This window comes from Ovis canadensis, chromosome 22 (genome assembly GCF_042477335.2).
Source record: "Ovis canadensis isolate MfBH-ARS-UI-01 breed Bighorn chromosome 22, ARS-UI_OviCan_v2, whole genome shotgun sequence".
In the NCBI taxonomy this organism is placed as follows: Eukaryota; Metazoa; Chordata; class Mammalia; order Artiodactyla; family Bovidae; genus Ovis; species Ovis canadensis.
In genome coordinates this window covers 66,048,606-66,064,727 of record NC_091266.1, presented here as the reverse complement: position 1 = coordinate 66,064,727, position 16,122 = coordinate 66,048,606, and the positions used below count along the sequence as shown (strand labels likewise).

Genomic DNA, 16,122 nt, shown 5'->3' with positions numbered 1-16,122 from the left:
TAGGTTATCTGAACACGGAACACAGCCACGCGGCTCCTTCCAGGCCACACTGCCCGCACGGGGGACTGGAGGCAAGTCTCACACACCAAGGCTGCTGGTCTGGTGTGTCCCTCATCCCCCCTTAGAAATGGACTGGCCAGACTGGCCCAAGGCCACGTGCCTGAAGGTCAGGAGAACATCCCCAAGTCCCAGGCCCAGGAACTGCTCGCTGTCCCCCAGACAACACCTTCTTCAGACCTTACCACTGAGGGAGGAGTCAGGGAAGAGACTGGTATCAGGGGCCCCTGAAGGGGGATGTACCACCCAGAGGCCTGGGCAGGACGGCCCAACAGGCTCGTCTGGAACAGGCAGTCTGGGAGGGCCCCCATGGCCAAGGCTGGTGAAGAGGTTGGCCACTGTACGTGTGGTCATTGCAAGGGCACCTGGGAGGGCCCAGCCAGTGGAAGGCCCTGGCCAGGCAGATACGGTCCTTGGGGGCCTGGCCATCAGAAGGCGAGGGCATAAGAAGGACTGCCCCAGCCGGCCACCCCTGGCCCTGCGATGCCCTGCCCCTCCCGTAGGCCCCACCTCGCAGTGCCCCGCCCCGCGGCACCACGCCCCTCACGTAGGCCCCGCCCCAAGGCACCACGCCCCTCTCGTAGGCCCCACCCCCGCGGCACCGCGCCTCTCCCGCACCTGCTGCGCCAGTTGCAAAAGCTCCATGCGCTCCCGCAGGATCTGGGCGTCCCGCTCCCGCAGCTCGCTCATGACCTGGCGCTTCCACTGCTCCACCGCCACCCCGAGCTTCTCGCGCTCCTCCTCGGATAGCAGCTCAGCCACTTTGGCCCCGGCCTCCTGCTGCAGGGCATCGTACAACATGGCTTCCAGCTCCAGGATGCGCTGGGGGCGGGAGGGGACATGTCAGGCCTCGCCTTCTTCCCGGGGACTGTCTGGGGCCGAGGCACCCCGCCTGGGAGCCAGGGCACCTCCGGACCAGCCCAAAGAGGGGACTGCTGCCTCCTGGACCAGTTAAAGGATGTTCTGGAGGGTGGAGCCAGTCCAGGAGTACTTATGTCAAGAGCATCCCTTCCATGCGATGTTTAAGGTGCAATGAAACATTAGGGATGCTGGGGTCAGCAGAATTCAAAGGTGGAGTAGGAGGTCGGCCAAACGGGCGGTGGTCTGGGCAGGCATCCCTTGAGGAAAGACAACAAAGGCTTCTTCCTTTGCTCACAACTTCGCCAAACCCTGGGCTTCTGAGTCGCTAAAAAGGAGGAAGGGCGGTCCCCACGGGTTTGTCTGCAGTAACACAGAGGGGCCAGGCTGCCGGCTCTGTGGCCCCACTGCCGCCTGTGCGGGTGACTCGTGCCCCCAAAGCGGCGTCAAGTCCTAAGCCCTGGAATCTGTGGACACGGGTCATTTGGAAACAGGGTCTCAGCAGATGTCAGCCAGCGCATCTGAGGCCAGACTGGGTTAGGGGCCTCCATCCACTGACTCACGACCTGAGAAGGAGAGGGGACTGGTGGCAGTCATGGCAGGTGAGGGGAGCCAAGTGATGGCACAGCAGAGGCTGGGGCAGCGCGGGCACAGGCCCGGAGCACCCGAGGCCCCAGGAGCTGGAGCGGGCACAGGCCCGGAGCACCCGAGGCCCCGGGAGCTGGAGCGGGCACAGGCCCGGAGCACCCGAGGCCCCGGGAGCTGGAGCGGGCACAGGCCCGGAGCACCCGAGGCCCCGGGAGCTGGAGCGGGCAGGCGGGCCTCCCGAGTCCTCTGACGGAGCGTGGCCCGGCCAGCACCTTGGGGTCAGGCTTCGGGCCTTCAGACTATGGTGCACACACCTGCCCCCCGTCGCCTCCCTTCTCTTCTGTCTGTCTCCCTCCCTGCTGCTTGCACACGTGGCCTCACCTTCACTTCAAGCCCCCAGGTGCCCAGCCTCTGCCTAGCTCACAGCTTCCTGTCCTCCTCTGTCCGTGGTGCACCTATCGACGCCCCGCCCACAGTGCCTGGGTGGGCCACGCTGGCCTAGGCTTCATTGCACAAAGCCCTCCAGCCCCCACTTCCAGGCAGCAGGCACCCTCGTCAGCCCTGGCTCATGGTGAGGATGCTGAGGCGGGCTGCAGAGACCCCTGGGTGGACCACCTGCACAGGGCCTGCTGAGGGAGAGACACTGGGGGTTCCAGCCCCAGCCCTCGCACCCCCAGGGGCTCCATCACAGAGAACCTGAAATGCTGCCCGTCCCCGGTTCAGTCACTCAGTCACGTCCGCCTCTTTGCGACTCCACGGACTGCAGCACGCCAGGCTTCCCTTTCCTTCACCATCTCCCAGAGCTTGCTTGCTCAAACTCCTGCAGTACCACCCCTGAGCTGTCCCCAGAAGCCAAAACACAGACCTCGTTATAAATGACCGAGGACTCAGCAGTTCAATCTGGAGCACTTTCAAAGCTTGTTCCTCAGGAAATTTCATAGATACAATCTTGAAACAGCCAAATTCTTCCCATCAAAAATGTACCCTCCCGAGAAACAGAATATCTCCCGTCCTATCAGCAAATAAGGATATCACAGTCATCAGTGACTGCAGTCCTCCAGTGTGAGCCCTGAGGGAACTCGGGGAGGAAAGAACGCCTGCCATCCAGCAGCTGTCAGCCTGCAGCCGCTCCCCACGGTGAACCCGAAGGAAGCTCAGGAAGTGAAAAGCACAGGACAGCGGCCCGGGACAGCTGAGGTGCGCATGAAAGGAGTGGCTGCAGTGAGCCCAGACTCTTGCATCTTCCCAGACACAGAAGGGCACTACATTCCTTGACTTAGATTATCTTGTTTTCTTAATGCACAATAATCTTCTGATGTTCAGACTACCTGCTCTTTGTTGCAAAACTGAATCTGCCTGTGATGTGGGAGACCTGGGTTTGATCCCCAGGTTGGGAAGATCCCCTGGAGAAGGGAGAGGCTACCCACTCCAGTGTTCTGGCCTAGAGAATTCCATGGACTGTATAGTCCATGTGGTCATAAAGAGTCGGACACGACTGAGTGACTTTCACTCGCCTCCTCTGAGCTGTTCTCTCAGAGTCACTTGAGATGCTGCCTGCTGGGCTTAAGTCCTAAAAATTTCCACTGAATAAAACATAACTGTTAACTTCTAGGCTGTGACTATTTTTCAGGTCAACGTTCCTCACAAATGAATGTTTCCTCTTCAGGCAAAATGACTACTGGGCGTGCTTTTGGCTGAGTAGACGTTTTAGGAAATGGGGGGAAAGAGCCCTTTGTTCATGTTATTGTTCTTGACAGGCGCAAAATCAACTGTCCCCAGTCAGCTGTCACGGCTAGCTCACACCACACATCAGCTGCCACTTCTTAGAGCTTAGTGCGTTTAAGATAAGCTACGGCTTGCAAATAAAGGCAGCTGAGTGTGGGGCTTAGCACGCACATCACAGTGACTTCACCCCAAGCCTGTGGGCAGAGATGGGCTGGCCTTGCTCACGTGATGCAGCTGCTTGAGCCATGGCCACCCAGATGCCCAGAAGCTGGCTCTGTGCCCAGGGCCTGCCCTAGGGTGAGGACCGCCCTTCCCCCTGAAATCCCAGGTGTGGCTCCAGTGCTCAGAGCAGGGAGGGTGTGGAAGCTGGCAGGGCCCCCTGCCAAGGCATCCCAAGGTGGGTAGGTGCCTCCTCCTGCACAGGGTTCCGTGAGTGGCAGATAAAATGGCTAATTGTCCAGCAGGAAGTGCAGGCTTAACTCTGGCATCAAGGAAACCAGGGTTGGGGACTGCCCTGGTGGTCCAGAGGTTAAGCATCCGCCTTCCAATTCAGAGGATGCAGGTTTGATCCCTGGCCGGGGAACTAAGATCGCACATGTTGTGGGGTGACGAGAGAAGCCTTCCAGCAGCAACACGGGGAGCCCGGGTGCCGCAGGAGGACCCAGTGGGGCCACAAGAGAAAAGAAAGCCAGGGGGCAGCACGGTGTGCAGCCCGCCTGCCAACACTGGAGAGGGGGGCCCGGACAGCGGCACCCGGGGCACAGCCTGACAGTCACCCCACGAGGAGGCCAGCGTCTCTGCAGCCCCACGGCGCCCCTCGGGGCTGTGAGCCGGAGCCCCAACCCACCGCCCCAGGGTGACGCTGTCTGCTCCTCCAGCCACCTCGTGGGCCACGGGACAGCACCCCGCTCACAGCGTAGTCTGCAGGCAGGGGACAGAGGCCCACGCTGCCTGCAAGGGCTGCCCTGCCCGTGACACTGACCTACAGGTGTGGCTTACTGTTGCAGAGGAAGCGTGGGCCCCGCTCCTGCAGGAAGCACCTCTGTTGAGCCCAGTTTGAGGAGCTGAGTGTGACACTGACTCGGGGGCCACCTTGAAACAGAAAGGCTGCCTGAGGTGCAAATGAAGTTTCTTCCCACGTCCTCCAGCTCACTTCAGTGAGGACTCACTGACAGCAACGGAGACAAGTTGGCTCTTGGGGTCGACCCCACACGGGGCCTCCCTTCAGGTTTGTCTGGGGACAGGTCTCCTGCAGAGCAGGCGGGTGTGCCAAGGGCAGGTGAGCAGCTCGTGATGCCGGTGGACAGGGAGAGATGAGGGACAGACACTCGGCCATGTTCCTCTCATTCATAAATGCATCGTTTCAACAAATTCTGTTTTCTCAGCTCAGTTCAAATACCCACTTGACCTCTGCTCATTTGCCTGCACTCCTGGGGCCAAGGGTGGCCAAAGGGGCAGTAAGGCGTCCTCGGAACTCGCTGGGCAAGGGGTCTCCGGCAGGAGAAATTCAGAGAGTGAGCCAGTCACACAGGGCGCAGGCCCTTCCCAGGCAGGCCTGGGTCCACGTGGCCCCTGAGGCACCACGCGGGCCGTGGGACACCATCCCCGTTTCTGCCCAAAGCCCGCACGGCTTTCACCTTGTGAGCCTGGTCCAAGCACTGCTTCCGGTAGTCGAGCTCCTCGTCCAGGTAGCCCTTCTGCTTACTGAACAGTTCCTGGAACACAAGGGGACCCGCGTCTGGGCCTCGTGTGTGGGACGTGGTGGCGCTGGGCTGCGGGGCCGGGCGTGCACCCACCTTCTCGCTCTCTAGGTCCACCATCTTCCGCTGCAGGGCCGACTCCATCTCCTCGATCTGCTGGAGCCACTGGGCACAGACAGAAGGTCCCGGCGGCCGCGAGCCCCGCGTCACCCCTGGGTCAGCAGAGCCCGCCTCCCCGGCCCCAGGGAGACGGCCTGGGGCCGTGGCCCGTCCTTCCTGCTCTTCCTTGGGGAGGGAGGGCTCAGCCCCAGCGGGAGTCAGAGCTGGGCGGGCGTCATGGGCTCATGTGCCCACCGTGCAGGCCAGGCCCGGGCCCCACCTCTCAGCCCCGCCTGGCGTCCAGGGAGCCTGCCCTCACACACCCCCGGGAGAGGAGCGGTGTCAGGAGGCCTGTGCTCCCAGGAGCTGGCCTCTGAGCTCCTATTTATGGGCACAGACCTCCACGCCCTGCTGGAGGCCTGTGGGACGGGGTGCTCGCTGCAGGCCTACCAGCGGGTTCTGGCTACAGGTGGGGCGGGGGCGGGGGGAACTAGCAGCAGGTGGGTGGTCCTGGGAGCAGAGAAGCGGAGGGCGGGGGGCCCAGGAGGGCAGCCCCCAGAGGAGGGTCGCGGCAGGGCAAACAGAGGCAGACCAGGCAATGGCAGCGTGGCTGCTGGGCTGCCCAGCCGCGTGGGGTTTGGGCAGAAACGGGGAAGGTGTCCCACGGCCCGCGTGGTGCCTCAGGGGCCACGTGGACTCAGGCCTGCCTGGGAAGGGCCTGCACCCGGTGTGACCGGCTCACCCTCTGAATTTCTCTAACAGACCCACCGTGACCCCAGCCTCTGGGGAAATCGGGGCCGAGCTGGCCTTGGGGAGACCTGCCTGGTGGGTGTTGTCTGACTCATGTGTGTGCCAGGCCTCCCGAGCAGCCAGGCTTAGTGGACCCCGGCCCCCGCCGGCTTCCATCCCACCCCCTTGGGCCCCCCCCCTCTCCCAGGAAGAGCATTTCCTCTGAACTGAGCCAGAAGGGACCCGGCCCTCCCCCGAGCGCGTCCAGTTACCTTCTCGGCCAAGGTCAGGACTGTCCTGGCTTGGATGACGACCACTTGCTCCTCATTGGTTAGATTCTGCATTCAAGAGCGGAATTCTCACATGGCCAGCGGGGCGCCTTCCGGGGTGGGGGTGATGGGCGCTGGGTGGGGGTGAGTGCCTGGCACTGGGTGGGTGGGGCGGTGGGTGATGGGCGCTGGGTGGGCAGGTGGGAGGTGGGTGATAGGTGCTGGGTGGGTGGGTGACGGGTGCTGGGTGGGGGTGGGTGATGGGCGCTTAGTGTGGGGGTGAGTGCCTGGCACTGGGTGGGTGGGGCGGTGGGTGATGGGCGCTGGGTGGGCAGGTGGGTGGTGGTGATAGGTGCTGGGTGGGGGGGTGATGGGCGCTCAGTGTGGGGGTGAGTGCCTGGCGCTGGGTGGGCAGGTGGGAGGTGGGTGATGGGCGCTGGGTGGGCGGGGGGTGGTGGTGATAGGTGCCGGGTGGGGGGTGATGGGCGCTTAGTGTGGGGGTGAGTGCCTGGCGCTGGGTGGGCAGGTGGGAGGTGGGTGATGGGCGCTGGGTGGGTGGGTGATAGGTGCTGGGTGGGGGGTGATGGGCGCTCAGTGTGGGGGTGAGTGCCTGGCGCTGGGTGGGCAGGTGGGCGGTGGGTGATGGGCGCTGGGTGGGCGGGGGGAGGTGGTGATCGGTGCCGGGCGGGGGGTGATGGGCGCTGGGTGGGCGGGGGGAGGTGGTGGTAGGTGCCGGGCGGGGGGTGACGGGTGCTCGGTGGGCATGGGGAAGATGGGGTCACAGCTGAATGTCACTGTCACTAACAGGCCCTTCCGGGAGACTCTAACCCCCTTCGCTCTCGGCCTTGCTGACTCCCACTGAGCCTCTGGCTTGCCCCTCTGGCCCTCTCACTGCAGGCGACCATGCCTAAGTGGGCAGGGAGCAGGATGGGACGGTGGGTGGCGGAAAGAGCAGCCAGGCTTCTGCACTCTGTCCGGATTCTTACTCAAAGCCAGCTCTCCTCACGTGCGGCCTGAATTATTAAAGCACCGCTTACACACGTGAAGCGAAGATCAAACGTCCCTGCTGCTCCGCCTTCTCCCTGCGTGTTTTATTCATGCCTCATCCCAGTGGGCCCACCTGGGTGGTCCTTCTGGGAGGGTGACCCTGGCCTTGGGGCCGGCAGGCTTCCTCAGAGGATGTCCCATCTGCATGAGCACCAGGGGCTGGAGGGGGTGAGCCGGGCTGTCCCCACTGCTGGGCCCAGCTGGGGGCTGCCGGGGGGTGGCGGAGAGCAGAGACAAGGGGCAAGGAGTCTGCTGGGATAGCTGAGTTGAGCGATCCCTGGCTCCTTCGGGAGCCGCTGGGGTCGCTGGCACACGGAACTGGCAGTGCGTCCTCTGTCCCTGCCTCTGAGGCCGCACGATGGCTCCAGGGCACGTGACCCTGGCGCTCCTGGGAGGGCAGCTGCGGGGCTGGGGACTGGGCAGGCCTGGGCTCATCCTCGCTGGCCAACACGGCAGCTCTGTGCCCCTGGGTGGTGCCCTGTGGGGCCTCAGTCTCTTCAGCTGTGAACTGAAAGGCTCGCTGGAGCCCCTGGTGGGGCTGGTGCTCAGGCTGAGCCCGGAGCACACGGCGAGGATGGCCACCCTGCTGTGGCCTGCTGCCTCCGCTGCCCGCAGCCGGGGTGGAGCGGGGAGTCCCAGCCCGGGGTCGGGGCACAGCAGGCATGGCCAGGAGGGCCTCCCTGTGGAAGCCGCCCTACCCTCCCACCTAAAGGGCAGGGCAGGGGGCAGGGAGGAGGGATTCCTATCAGCGCAGGGCCCTGAACATGCGGGAGCTGCTGGGAGAACTGGCCCTGAGCGTGTGCACGAGTGCCTGGGTTTTGGTGTACATGCGTGAGTGTGTGAGTGAGTGTGTGTGTGTGTGTGTGCTTGCACGCATTTTTTCCTCCATCTCTCACGTGAAGTGCACCTATCCTAGAGCTTTGATCTCTCTTGAGCACAGTGAGCAGGACGTGGAGCCCAGGGTGCTTCACAGGAGACTGTGTACTTGTGAGGGGACATTCTGGGGTGTGCACTGGGGCCTCTGCCAGCACAGATGGTCACCCTCCCCAGGCGGGGGCTTAACAAGTACAGGAGGGGGCGTGGGGGGTGAACAGAGAACAGATGGAAGGGTGGCGGAGGATGGATTCAGAGACGATGGATGAAGGGACGATGGATGCAGGGGCGATGGGTGAGGGACGATGGGTGAGGGACGATGGGTGAGGGACGATGGGTGGAGGGTGGATGGAGGGGTGCAGTCACTTATCCAGCAATTCATATTCTTTTGAGGAATTTGCTGTAGAGATTGGGACTCTGCCCTAAGTGAGATTCGGAGATTGTTCATAGGCTCTGCTCCTCCGCCAAAACTAGGTGGGAAGCCCTGAGTTCGAGCAGTCTAAGTTGGACACGACTGAGCGCTGAGCCACTGAACTGAACTGAAGGCACCTTAAGGACCCCCAGCCCCCAGCCCCACCAAGGATGTGGAAGAACTTCAAGACCGACAGGGATTCAGAAACTGAGGACACAGGGCTAGAAGCATCTCTGCTGGAGGAATCGGGTACACTGTGAGAAAGAACGGAATTTCTCGTAAACGCCAGAGGGCTGGTCAGCAGCTCTGGAGGCGGGTGCGCCCGGGGCAGGGGCCGGGCACCGCGGGACTCACAGGGGCCCTGGGCCGTGCAGGGCGGCGCGCGGGGAGGCATGCACAAGTCAGGAGAGCGACCTACACTTACGGCGTTGTCCCCCAGCAGGTCCAGCTTCTTCATCAGCTCTGAGACCAGGATGTCCTAGAAGCAGAGACACAGCCGTGCTGGACCAGGCGCGCGGGGCGGGGCGCGCGGGGCGGGGCGGGGCGGGGCCGGCGGGGCGGGGCCAGGGCGTTACCGTCACGCCTTCCGCCTCGCAGTACGCCTGCAGGGGGCTCTTCCCGTCCACGAAGGGGGTGTGGTGGAAGGTGATGGCGGGAGACTTCCTCTCCCTCTCCTAAGACAGACAGCAGAAGGCTGGGCACACGGGGGTCCTCTCCCTCCTGGGAGGGCAATGCGGGGGCCCCCCGGGGACACCGTGAGAATGCGAAGCCCACTGAACAGTTAACGTGGTCTTTGTGAAAATGAGACCCTGGCTGCCGCAGCCGTGGCCACACCCTTCGGACCTGCCCAGGGCACAGCCTGAGTGGACACTGGCGGGAGCAAGTGGGGACCTCCGAGCCCAGATGGCCCTGGGGACTGGCTCCCGCCAGGGGAGCCCCGTCGTCGGATGCCCCGAGGGACTGGGGCAAAGGGAGGGCCCGGAGCTGTACGTGGGCGCGCCTGCTCTGCTTTTTGTTTTCCTCCAAGTGACACGGCAGGACTCACAGCCTGGGTAGCACCAGCTCGGGACAGCTCCCTGCCACAGCCACCCCTGCCCCCACCCCTGCCCCTGCCCCCCTACCCCATCCCCTGCCCCTGCCCCCCACCCCTGCCCCACCCCCCTACTCCATCCCCTGCCCCTGCCCCCCACCCCATCCCCTGCCCCTGCCCCTGCCCCTGCCCCCCACCCCTGCCCCTGCCCCTGCACCCCCTACCCCATCCCTTGCCCCTGCCCCCCAGTGCCCCCCACCTCCAGCTCCAGGATCCGGAACTCCAGCAGCTCGTTCTGGTCCTTCGCATCCTGGACGTCGTGTTTTAACCGAGCTTCTTCTGTCTCCATTTGTTTAATCTATAAAATAAATCACAGGAGGCATCCTGGAGGCCACTGGAGGCCAAACCGGGCTTCCCTGACAGCTGCTGGCATTGCAGGGACAGCTGACTGGCCCAGGGCCCCCATCCGAGCCCTCCCTCCAAGGTGAGTCCACACAGGGCCTTGTGGCAGAGACTGGGTGGGTCCCTAGCAGGTGGGCAGCAGGTGGGCAGGCGGGGATTCCTGTCTTCCCGGGAAAGCAGCGGGCCTCTCAGACAGACGGGGTGGGGCAGGTATACCTTTTCCACAAGCTCCTGATTTCTCCGAAACAGCGCTTGCTTCTCTTCAATCCACTTCATATCCTTGAAAAGTAAATTGAAGCCGAGAAATAAATGCACTGAAGGACACGCTGTGATTTACATCACGGTTCAGCAGGACAGAGGATGTGACGAAAGGACTCAACACCCAGCTTCTGAAGTAACCGAGAGTGGAGCACCTGTCCCGTGGCTGATGAAAACCCAGGTTCACCCCTTTTCTTGGAGGGTCTCAGATAGAGGTGGATGGCACCCAGGCTCGTGTGAGCCAAGGCCAGGAGCCCGCATGGATATCACAGGTCCAGGGGACCCTGGCACGTAGCCAGTGGGAGCCAGGAGGTTGAGCTGGTGTGGAGAGGACAGGTGCGGTCCTGGGTGACCTGGGTCCTGGGTGATTCGGGGCCTCCGGCACTCTGGTGAGGCTGTGGCAGTGAGGCAGGGCAGTCACTCAGGTTCTTGCACTGTCTGTCCGTCCAGCCATGCACCGGGCAGTCGATACCCCAGGGCCTCTGTGGGTCTGCACCGCACTCGGCTGTGAGCCAGGCCATCTCTAACCCATACCCTCACAGCCCCCATAGACATCTTCCAGCATCGTCCTGTGTCAGGACCATCCACAGGTCGGGGGCTGTGCAGAGAACACGAATGGGGGCCCTTCCCTGGGATCTGAGGAGCCCAGAGGGGCTGGCCGTCCCAGGGACTAAGGGGAGTGGTGGAAAGCCCTAGGGCCTGGGTTCCCGGCCCTGAGCGAGGAGGCGGATGGGGCCTCCGGTCAAGCCCAGAGAGGCTTGGTCAGGAGAATTCGCGCCTCGTCCCCAGCTTACTGTGGAATTCTTCCAAATACACGTTGCTTCTGCTTTTAAATCTTTTACTGAGGTGTGATGTAAAACACAGCAGAGAGAGCTGGGGAGCGTTTTCAGTGTGCAGATGAAGAGTCCTCACCCATGCACACACCCGAAGACCTCCGCCCCCCCAGGTGCACGGCAGGGAGGCCCCGGGGCCCAGGCCCGCACGCTCACCTGGCCCTGCCCAGCCAGGGTCTTCTGCAGGTCCTCGATGCGTGCCTGCGCCCGCTGCACGTCCGCCTGCAGCTGCTCACGGGTCTGTAGGATGGGAGGAGGCGAACATCAAACTTTCCCTAAGAGCCAGGCGGCCCCCAGACCTGACACCCAGGACACTGTCTGCCAGTAAGGGGTGCTCAGGCGGCCCCCAGACCTGACACCCAGGACACTGTCTGCCAGTAAGGGGTGCTCAGGCGGCCCCTCAGACCTGACTTCCAGGACACTGTCTGCCAGCAAGGGGTGCTCAGGCGGCCCCCAGACCTGACTCCCAGGACACTGTCTGCCAGCAAGGGGTGCTCAGGCGGCCCCCAGACCTGACTCCCAGGACACTGTCTGCCAGCAAGGGGTGCTCTCGAATAAAGGGGGAACTTGGAGGCTTAGCGACTTCGCTTAGATTACACGGTATGATCTGTGGGTTCATTTGGGGGATTATCTGGGGAGATCCTCATTTACAGGATGAAAGAGGAGGCTTGAGCGGCTGGGTGCTGGCCTAAGGGGGTTGGCTTAGTCCTGGGGACGACAAAGACCAGGACACATACAGCCGGGTGGCCGAGCGACCTGCCCGGCACAGCCCCCAGGCACCTCCCTTCCCTTCTGGAGCCTCTGGCCGCCCTGGGTTCACCTCCTTTTCCAGACTTCGCTTTCCCTTTCTTCCCCAGAGCCCGTCCTCCTAAAGCCCCGGGCTCCCTGCTGCATGAACGGCTCCTGCCCAGCCCTCCCGGCTTCCACGGGCTCCGCCCTCCCTGTAGTTCACCTGCTGTTGCAGGGGCTGGGCGCAGGGCACTTCATCTCAATGGGTGCCCTGGCTCCTGGGAATGGCTTTCAGGGCAAATGGACAAGAGCAGTGAGATGCCTCACTCAGGAGGGCAGGGCAGCCCGCCTTGGCCCGGGTCCACCCGCTGCCGAGTGACCGCCAGAGCAGCGTCCCCCGGGCCTGACCGTGACCGCAGGAGGGGAGGGCCCGGCCCGGAAGGCGCACGTGTCCCTGCCGAGGCCGGGGGGCAAGCGGGGAGCCTGGCAGAGGCCGGAACGTCGTGGAGTGGAAGTCAGTTAGACCTTAACTTCTCGCTCTGCGTCCAGCGTCCCTCCGACCTGCTCCTGCAGCAGCGCGTAGGCCCGCTGCAGAGCCTGGTACTCCATGGTTAGCTGGCGGAACCGCAGCTCTGTCTCCTCCTTGGCCATGCCCTGGAGAGGCGCACGGAGACGCTGCGTCAGCCACGCCCTTGCCCGGGAGCACCCGGGAGACAGGCCCTGACCCCTGGGGCGAATGGCCGAGCGGGCTGCTCGGGTGAGCCTCCTGGGCCAGGGACTCAGCTGGGGCCCACCTGCCACGGTCCTGACCCTGCACCCTGGGTGCTGGTGCCTACCCACTGCTGGGTGGTTCAGACTCCCCCCTTGAGAGGGTGGGAGCGCTCTGTACCACTCTGCAGAGGGGACCCGGTACAGTGATGTGAAGCAGATAGGGGTGTGTGTGTGAAGGTGGTTCAGGAACAGCCAGGCAGGCCTGTCCTGAAGCCCCATGAGAGGTTACCTCCTCCAGGTCGTCGTCTGGGGTGCACGGGGTCTGGTCTGTCCTGTCTGTTTGGTAAGAGATGGAAGAACCGTCGGACTCCAGAGAAGCCTCTTCATCATATCCAAAGAAGGTCTCCACGACAACCGGCTTCTGACCAAAAGGGACTGTGTTAATCCAAACCCAGACCACTGGCTGGCAGAGCTGCCAGCTCTGTAGGGGCCGCCTCTGCCGCCCAGCGCACTCGGGTGTCTATCCTGGACTGCCCCCGGTGCTGCTCAGGCCGCCAACCTCGACCAAGGCCTCCACTATCTTACCTGGGCTGGTAGAGGGCAGAGTGGGACAAGGCCCTCCTAACGGCCTTTCTAGGGGCCAGACAAACCTGTATTTGTGCCTAGGAGTATCTACCAGCCTGTATGAGGATCACTGTTGGCTGTTCCAAAACCAAACCAAAAAACGTATTTTGTAAAAAGCAAGTTAGATCCTTTGGGAATATTCTGGGAATGTTTCCCAAATCTCATTTAATAAAAATCACAGGTTTATCAAAAAGGACTATGCCTCAAAGAAACACCCCAGGTCTATCAAGTCCCCAAGGGGCGGTTTTTGCAGGGGTCTGCCGGGGAAGGACACAGGGAGGCTGCCTGCAGTCCTGGCTGGATGCGGGCGCCAGCGGCGGGAGGGCCAGGCCCCTGGCTAACTCCTCCTCCTCGTTATTACTGTTGTGAACCCACATCTCCTCTTGGAAATTTAAAGGAAACCAGGTTGGGTTTTTTAATTTAAAATACAGAGTACTCGCTCTGGGTCATGTTTTGCTTACTTCATAATAACAATTTTTAGAAGTAAGGAAACCATTTTCTCTTCACCTCTGAAGAAAAAGTTTCTTTCCTGTTAAATGACTTTTTAAAAATACACATTTCATGTACTCGTTTACCTTGGGGAGTTTCGCCATTTTCTTTCTTTGTTTCCGATATCTTAAAAGCTTATCACGTTCCTGCAAAAACCAGTTGAGATTTTTTGAGTCATTGATGGGCTCTGCCAGGTTTAAATGCACAGGTTAGTATTTCCAGGTCATCATCTGAGCGGATGGGGTGGTCTCAGGACCAGCCAGTGGTCTGCAGTGTTCACCAGTTCAGGGCAGTTTGCTCTGAGAGTTTGGATGGTGCATCTTCCCAGCCTGGGCGGGAACAGGAACCGAGGCCTGGGTGTCTCTGAGCTCACTGTCTGGGGCTTCCTCCCCATCTGGGGTGGGGCCCTGCGGGGCAGGGGGTTGACGGGCACACACTGAAATGGAAATTTGAGAAGGACGGAGGGCCCAGCCCTCTCCACTCGCCCGGAGTGGACCTCTACAGGGTGACGTCCACACGGTGGAGACAGGCCTGCTCTCTCCAGAGCGCTAGGCTGCGTTTGTGGGACCATGTAGGAGCCAGCCAGGCCGTGGGGGCTGAGTGCCCTGGGGTGGGAGGGGGACCCAGTTCTGAACCAAAAATACCACCTGGGACACTGGCCGTTTCCCTGGCATCTGTGCAACCCTAACTAACGGGTGGGCTCTCTCGGTTACCACGGCGAGGTTTCTGGGCAGGCAGCACTGGGACCAGGGAACCACTCCCGCCCGAGTGTGCGGCTGCTTCCAGCTGCACCGGGAGGAACCATAGGTGTAGGGGCCCCGGGAAGTGGGAGGAGCTGTAGGCGGGGACAGTGAGGGCGTGGGAGGGGCCGTAGGAGGGGATGCTGGGGAGGTGGGAGGGGCTAGGAGGGGACGCTGAGGGAAATGGGAGGGGCTGTAGGCGGGGACGCTGAGGGGGTGGGAGGGGCCGTAGGTGGGGACGCTGAGGGGTGGGAGGGGCCGTAGGTGGGGACGCTGAGGGGTGGGAGGGGCCGTAGGTGGGGACGTGGATGGAGTGGGAGGGGCTGTAAGCAGAGACAGTGAAGAGTGGGAGGGGCTATAGGTGGGGACAGTGAGGGGTGGGAGGGGCTGAAGGAGGGGACGCTGAGGGAAGTTGAGGGGATATAGGAGCGGCTGGTGAGGAGGGCAGTGGGAGGGATGCAGGTGAGATGCTGAGGGCACTTACTAACACGCTCTTCACGTAGCCAGCGGTCTCCAGGGTCTGGAAGAGAGGAGGCGTCTTGGAGACTTAGGGGCACAGACCTTGCCCGCGCAAGCCCCAGGGTCCCGCCGGCCCCCAGTCTCTCCGCTTCCCTATGCAGATTCCCGTGGCTCTCCTCAGACCCTTCCCTGAGAGGGCAGGCCTTCCCTGGGCTTGGTCCTTCCTCCCTAGGCTGACGCCGCAAGGGGAAGAGCCTTCAGAGGCAGGGGCCGGAGTGCATTTGTAGCCAGGGTGCTTTCGTTTTCCTCTGCCCCTCGTATTCCTATTATTGAGGGGATGGACGGTCACTGGCCACTGAAGGGACCAGAGCACTGACCTCAGGCCCCGCCGGAAGGCTGGGTGGCCAGAGCCCATCCTGACCACTGGGCGGGAAATGACGGAGAGCTCCGCTGCTGTCCTCTCTTCAGCCCCCACCCCCATCCCCGCCACCACCAAGGGCACAGAACGACCCAAGCAGCTGGTTCTCAACTGGTCTGACCTTGGAGTCAGTCTAGGTCCTACAGAGGACTAGCAGATGCCCTAATGAGGGTAACTGGACGGCAATCTGAGGAAGGACTATTGGAAAATTTGTGCTGGGGGCGGGGGATGCAGGGAGAGGGGGATGTCGATGGAGGTTGGCTCCCCAGATAGGCATGCCCACACTCCATCCCCAGACCTGGGGCTGTGGCCTTGTTTGGAAATGAGGTCTGTGCAATGTGGCTAGGTTACGGATCTTGGGAGGAGACCATCCTGGGTGGGGATGGGCGGTGCCCAGAGAAGGGGAGGGGGCTCGGAAGATGGCTGAGATCAAAGGAACGTGGTTGGCGGCCATCGAAACCTTCCTGTCCTCCCCAGCACCCCTGGCGGGAGCCTGGCCCTACCCCACCCTGACTCTGGATCCTGCCTCCAGCACAGTAAGAGGCCCAGGGTGGACACAGGCGTTGTTGCTGCTCTGACAGCCCCAGTCCTGAAGGGGAGGAAGCGGAGGGATTTGGAGGGGCAGGAGCCAACCCCTGGGAAGAGACTCGGCCTGTGTCCTGGGTCCCGGGGTGCCTTGTGGGCATCAGAGCGGGGCAGGTCTGAGAGGGGGCCAGCGGGTGGGCGGCGCCCAGCGGTCACCTTGGAGAGCTCGTCTATGAGGTGCTGCTGCTCAACAATCTGCAACTTCAAGAAGTCCACCTCCCGCTCGTCCTGACTCTGATCCAGGTCGTTCAAGGAGCTGGGTCTCCGTATGATCCCTGCTCTCTGCCTCTGAAAACCAGACGGACCACAAAACATGTGGAGTTAGGTGCCCAACCACTGAAGGGCAGCTGAGGTCTCCTCACCCCGCCTGCCTGCACCTCAGAAACCCTGTCACTGGTCACCCCCGGGCCTCCCTGTCGGCGAGCTCCCAGGCCCACCGACACCAGTGAAACGAAAGCCTTGATCTTGCTATTAGACCTCACGTAGA

The 16,122-nt window shown here is 62.4% G+C and overlaps 1 protein-coding gene across 9 annotated transcripts in view; it reads right to left on the bottom strand.

The window, feature by feature from the left end:
* The window catches only part of JAKMIP3 (Janus kinase and microtubule interacting protein 3), a 94,043-nt gene that overhangs the window by 18,671 nt on the left and 59,250 nt on the right, over positions 1-16,122 (bottom strand). For 3 of the 9 annotated variants that reach the window (XM_069567630.1, XM_069567634.1, XM_069567636.1), the window contains 14 exons: positions 15,792-15,923; positions 14,658-14,693; positions 13,520-13,579; positions 12,610-12,741; positions 12,135-12,263; positions 11,037-11,120; positions 10,006-10,068; positions 9,647-9,745; positions 8,933-9,031; positions 8,776-8,835; positions 6,029-6,094; positions 5,025-5,093; positions 4,866-4,943; positions 676-879 (listed from right to left, as the gene is read on the bottom strand). In XM_069567630.1, coding sequence (XP_069423731.1) covers positions 676-879; positions 4,866-4,943; positions 5,025-5,093; positions 6,029-6,094; positions 8,776-8,835; positions 8,933-9,031; positions 9,647-9,745; positions 10,006-10,068; positions 11,037-11,120; positions 12,135-12,263; positions 12,610-12,741; positions 13,520-13,579; positions 14,658-14,693; positions 15,792-15,923 — 1,311 coding nt within the window. The remainder of the gene's footprint in view (positions 1-675; positions 880-4,865; positions 4,944-5,024; positions 5,094-6,028; positions 6,095-8,775; positions 8,836-8,932; positions 9,032-9,646; positions 9,746-10,005; positions 10,069-11,036; positions 11,121-12,134; positions 12,264-12,609; positions 12,742-13,519; positions 13,580-14,657; positions 14,694-15,791; positions 15,924-16,122) is intronic. The other 6 variants (XM_069567632.1, XM_069567635.1, XM_069567631.1 and 3 more) reach the window with 3 other exon arrangements.